Raw genomic sequence first — 5,000 nt, 5'->3', positions numbered from 1 at the left:
ATTAGTGAATAACATAAATTAATATGTTAATATAAATGAATAAATAAATGTATTTATTATAGTTGCTCTGCACTGTTAAATGTGCACAACGATATTTCTCGGTTTGTTGACGCTAAGTGCCCTGTTATTCTAGCGCTACTTAATTTCACCGCGGCCTTTGATACAGTGGACCATGAAGTCCTTCCGTCACGCCTTAATCACTCTATTGGCATTCGGAGTACCGCACTTCAGCGGTTCTCGTCATATTTGACCAATAGTACCTTTTCTGTAGTGATTGAGGACTCGTCCTCTTCCACCACTTCTCTCTCTTGTGGGGTGCCACAAGGCTCTATTCTCGGACCCGTTTTATTTTCACTTTACATGCTGCCTCTCAGGTCCATTTCTAGCCAGGCATAATATAGCTTTTCACTGCTATGCTGATGATTTGCTAATTTATTTGCCTATGAGACCAAAAAATGCTGACGCAGTTGGGTCACAAATTGATTGCATTCATGACATTAAACTATGGTTAGAGATAAATTTAATTCACCTAAATAAAAAAAAGACTGAATATATTTTATTTGGAGAATCTGTAACTTCTGACTTTGATGCGCTGACTTCAACGCTTAGACCAGCTGCCAGAAATCTTGGTGTGACTTTTGATAGTAGCCTGAAATTTGATGAACAGATTGACAGCGTGGTTAAAGCTAGTGTTTCAGCAACGTCTTTCGGCCAAGGTCAAACCATTCTAGAATCGCTCTGACCTTGAAAAAGCTATTCATGCTTTTATCAGTTCAAGGCTAGATTATTGTAATGCACTTTATGTTGGTGTCTCACAGTCGTCCCTCAGTGGCCTTCAGCTGGTGCAGAATGCTGCGGTCCGTCTTTTAACTAACACGCGCAAACGTGAACACATCACCCCAATTCTTTATTCGCTCCACCTGCTTCCAGTTTCTTTTAGAGTTGATTTAAAAATGTTATTGTTTGTTTTTAAAGCTCTCAATGGCCTTGCCCCACCTTATGTAACTGAGATGCTGGTTTTCGTCAGCCAAACAAGGCTCAAAATCAACTTTTGCTGGAAGTCCCGAGGTCACGGTACAAACACTGGGGTGACCGGGCTTTTTCTGTAGCTGGGTCCAGACTCTGGAATAAGCTTCCCCCCGATATGCACACCATTACGGACCTGGGCCTTTTTAAAGCTAGGCTTAAAACTTATTTATTTAGACTGGCTTTTAATATCTAGCAATGTTGTGATATTTTTGTGTATTTTATGTCATTTTTGTTGTTGGCTTATATTTTTGTTTTTATTGCTCTGTTTTTATTGGAAAGCACTTTGGTTCACCTTGAGTGTTGTAAAGGGCTGTATAAATAAATGTTGATTGATTGATTATAGAAATAAATAATTAAGATTAAAATAAGATAAATTATTAATTATTAAATAATTATTTTATAATAATTATTACATAAGAAAAAATACACAAGTAAAATAAATAAATATTATTAATCTAATAAAAATTAGATTACAATAAGATTAAATAAATAAACTAATAATTAATTAAATAAAAAATTGATGCACATAAATAAATATATTAAAAGTAAATAAATAAATAATACATGTACAATAGAGTAGAATAGAATAATGTAACTTGATAAAAAACTATTTTCCAAATAATAGAAATGTATAATATAAATTTTTCATCAGTTTGGTCTTTATACAAGAAACTATCTGGATGTCTTATGAATTTTAGTATGAGGTCCTTTGCATGAGGCTGATCATATTTTCTGGTCCCGTGGTATTTAAAGAATTGAAACTGTTTTTAAATGACAAAATCAAGCATAAATACATTTATGCTGATTAAAAATAATCAGTACTAAATGGTTGCATTATGGTAATGAGCATCTAGTGAGAATCACCATTAAAAATAAAAAGTCCAGACACATTACAGTAATATGAATGTGCAAGGAAAATGTGCTTAATTGTCATGCAAATGTATAAAAATTGTCCTAATTATAGACTTCATTTTCTTTATGACAAATATAATTTGAACTTAAATAATTCTTTCTTTTGATTTTGGAGAGAAATATGAGCTGTAGATGTTTTCATGAGGTTCATATAAAACAGAAGGTGATTAGAGAGAATGAATGAATGAATGAACAGACGAATGAACGAATGATGAATGAATGAATGAACGAATGAACAGACGAATGAATGAATGATGAATGAATGAATGAATGAATGAACGAATGAATGAACACACGCACACATGAACGAATGAATGCGTGCACGAATGAATGATGAATGAACGAACAAACAGACAAACGAATGATGAATGAATGAATGAATGAATGCATGAATGAACGAATGAATGATGAATGAATGAACGAATAAATGATAAATGAACGAACAAATGATGAATGAATGAACAAACGAATGATAAATGAACTAACAAATACATGCACGAACGAACGATGAATGAATGAATGAACGAATGATGAATGAACGAACGGAGGGACGAATGAACGAATGATGAATGAATGATGAATGAACGAATGATGGATGAACGAACGAACACACACACGCATGAACGAATGAATGATGAATGAACGAACGAATGATGATTGAACGAACAAACACACGAACGAATGAATGATGAATGAACGAATGAACAAAGAACGAAACAATGATGAATGAATGAACGAACAAATGATGAATGAAAAAGCTAACGAACGAATGATGAATGAATGAATGAATGAATCATGAATGAACGAATGAACACACGCATGCACGAACGGATGATGAATGAATGAACTAACGAATGATGAATGAACGAATGAACACACGCACGCACACACGAACGAATGATGAATGAATGAACGAACGAATGATGAATGAACAAATGAACACACGCACGCAAACACGAACAAATTATGAATGAATGAATGAATGAATGAACGAACGAATGATGAATGAACAAAAGAACGCACACACAAATTAATGATGAATGAACGAACAAACAAACAAACAAATGAACGTATAATCGAATGATGAATGAATGAATGAATGAACGATGAATGATGAATGGATGAACGAGGAACCCAGTCAGAGTTCACAGCACCACTAAGGTCACGCAGCACATCTGGAGCGACCTGATCCTCATCCAGTCACATCAGAGCTGAAGGACTTTCATTCTGGATGTGTTTGCTCCGTGTTTCTTTATTTCTGTGACAGCTGAAGCTATCATGCGTGGTGATGCTTCTGTGACTCACCGGTGCTGACGAAGGTCTCCATCTTGTCCTTGAAGGGCTGTAGATGTTCCTCAGAGGAGTTTTCACACACCTGCTCAACCTCCTTCACACACGCTGCAGGACAAACACATGAAGAAATACTATTTACTGCATCTGGATGTGTTTCAGCTTTTGTCTTCTCCAGATGTTAACTGATGGACTGGAGTGCTGTGGATTATTGTGATGTTTTTATCAGCTGTTTGGACTCTCATTCTGACGGCACCCATTCACTTGCAGTGAGACACTGATGCAATGCTGCATTTCTCCAAACCTGATGAAGACACAAACTCATCTTGGATGACCTGAGCACATTTCCAGTGCATTTTTAATTTTTAGCTGAACTATTCCTTTATTAAAAAGATGTCATTTTTTAATTCGATTTTGTATAAAATGTCTGATAAAAAATGTTGCATGCAGTTCAGTAATCATACTAGAAATGGCAGGTCAAGCCGAGCACTTTGTGTATCTGATGCAGTGTTTTTCGTAGTGAATCGTATAATATTATGAACTGATGCGCTGCTGAATGAAGCAGTAAGGAGGTGAATTAATGAAGCGCAGGTGAGTCCTGCGTATCACGTTACCAGCACATCCATAAACGAGTTAAACGAGAAACACGAGGAAGAGGTGTGTGAAGCTCATCTCAAACACATGAGCATCAAAGACGCATTTGGAGCGAATTCAACAGATCCAGAGCAAGAATGCTTTTGATTACCGGACCGACTGCTCTGGTGTCAAACATGAGACTCGTTTATGAGTTTCCTAATGATTTCAGAGTATGCGGCTCATTATGACGACGGTGAGTTTGATTTCTGTCTGACACTGCATCATCATCTCAGTGACGAACTGCGTGCTTTGCATCTTTGAGCCAATCAGCTGAGCTGTAGATGTCATGTGACCTCTCTGAAGCAGCACAGATGCGGATGGAGTTTGTGTTGTTTGTGCTTCACAGAGTCTTTGTTGTGCTGCCAAACAACTGCGTTCACACAAACTCACAGAAATCACTCAGCAGCTCCGCTCTCTGCCCTCCAAGCATGAACATGGATATGTTTAGCATTAATGAATCTAGTAAATACCCGCATGTGTTTATCATTGCCGCAGCTATAATATGGATTTTTACAAAGCCTCGTTTTTATATAGACCTCATACTTTTACAAAAAGGCAATTCATTTGTTCTCAGAAATAAGTCTAAATCTTTATCTTTACATCATATCTTTACTTAACTCTAGGACAAAAATAAATAAATAATAATGACCTGTTTTTTTGTTTGTTTGTTTATTTCGTTTTTTTATTGGTTTTTCATTACAAATCAAATTAAACAATTTTTCAACCCTCACCAACAAATCCCTGGCATTGCATCTATGCCGATTATTAATTTTCATAAGATAACTGAAAATAAATGCACACATATGCATGTATACAGAATATATTTTCTAAATGCAGTTTATTGATCTTACTGTGAACAATTCATCTGTATATTTGTCAGTGTTATATTGATATCACTGATATATTATTATAGTTTTGGCTAATATTTTAAATTAGATTAAATTTTAATATTTTCAGTTTTCACTTTAGTTAAAATTTTAGTATTTTTGTTTAATTTTTTTAATGATTTTTTTTTTATGTATATTTTTTTTATTAATTTGCATATGTCAGTGTTATTATGTATATTTTTGATTTGATTATTTTAATTAATTGAATTAGATTTTATTTGTATATTTTCAGTTTTCACTTTAGTT

The 5,000-nt window shown here is 34.7% G+C and overlaps 1 protein-coding gene across 1 annotated transcript in view; it reads right to left on the bottom strand.

Moving 5' to 3' along the window:
- The window catches only part of LOC107569813 (formin-like), a 56,874-nt gene that overhangs the window by 9,605 nt on the left and 42,269 nt on the right, over positions 1-5,000 (bottom strand). Inside the window, exon 11 of the mRNA XM_016255968.1 lies at positions 3,247-3,339. Coding sequence (XP_016111454.1) covers positions 3,247-3,339 — 93 coding nt within the window. The remainder of the gene's footprint in view (positions 1-3,246; positions 3,340-5,000) is intronic.

Source organism: Sinocyclocheilus grahami, unplaced genomic scaffold, assembly GCF_001515645.1.
Source record: "Sinocyclocheilus grahami isolate Dianchi unplaced genomic scaffold, SAMN03320097.WGS_v1.1 scaffold1383.1, whole genome shotgun sequence".
In the NCBI taxonomy this organism is placed as follows: domain Eukaryota; kingdom Metazoa; phylum Chordata; class Actinopteri; order Cypriniformes; family Cyprinidae; genus Sinocyclocheilus; species Sinocyclocheilus grahami.
This window is presented reverse-complemented; position numbering and strand designations above follow the sequence as displayed.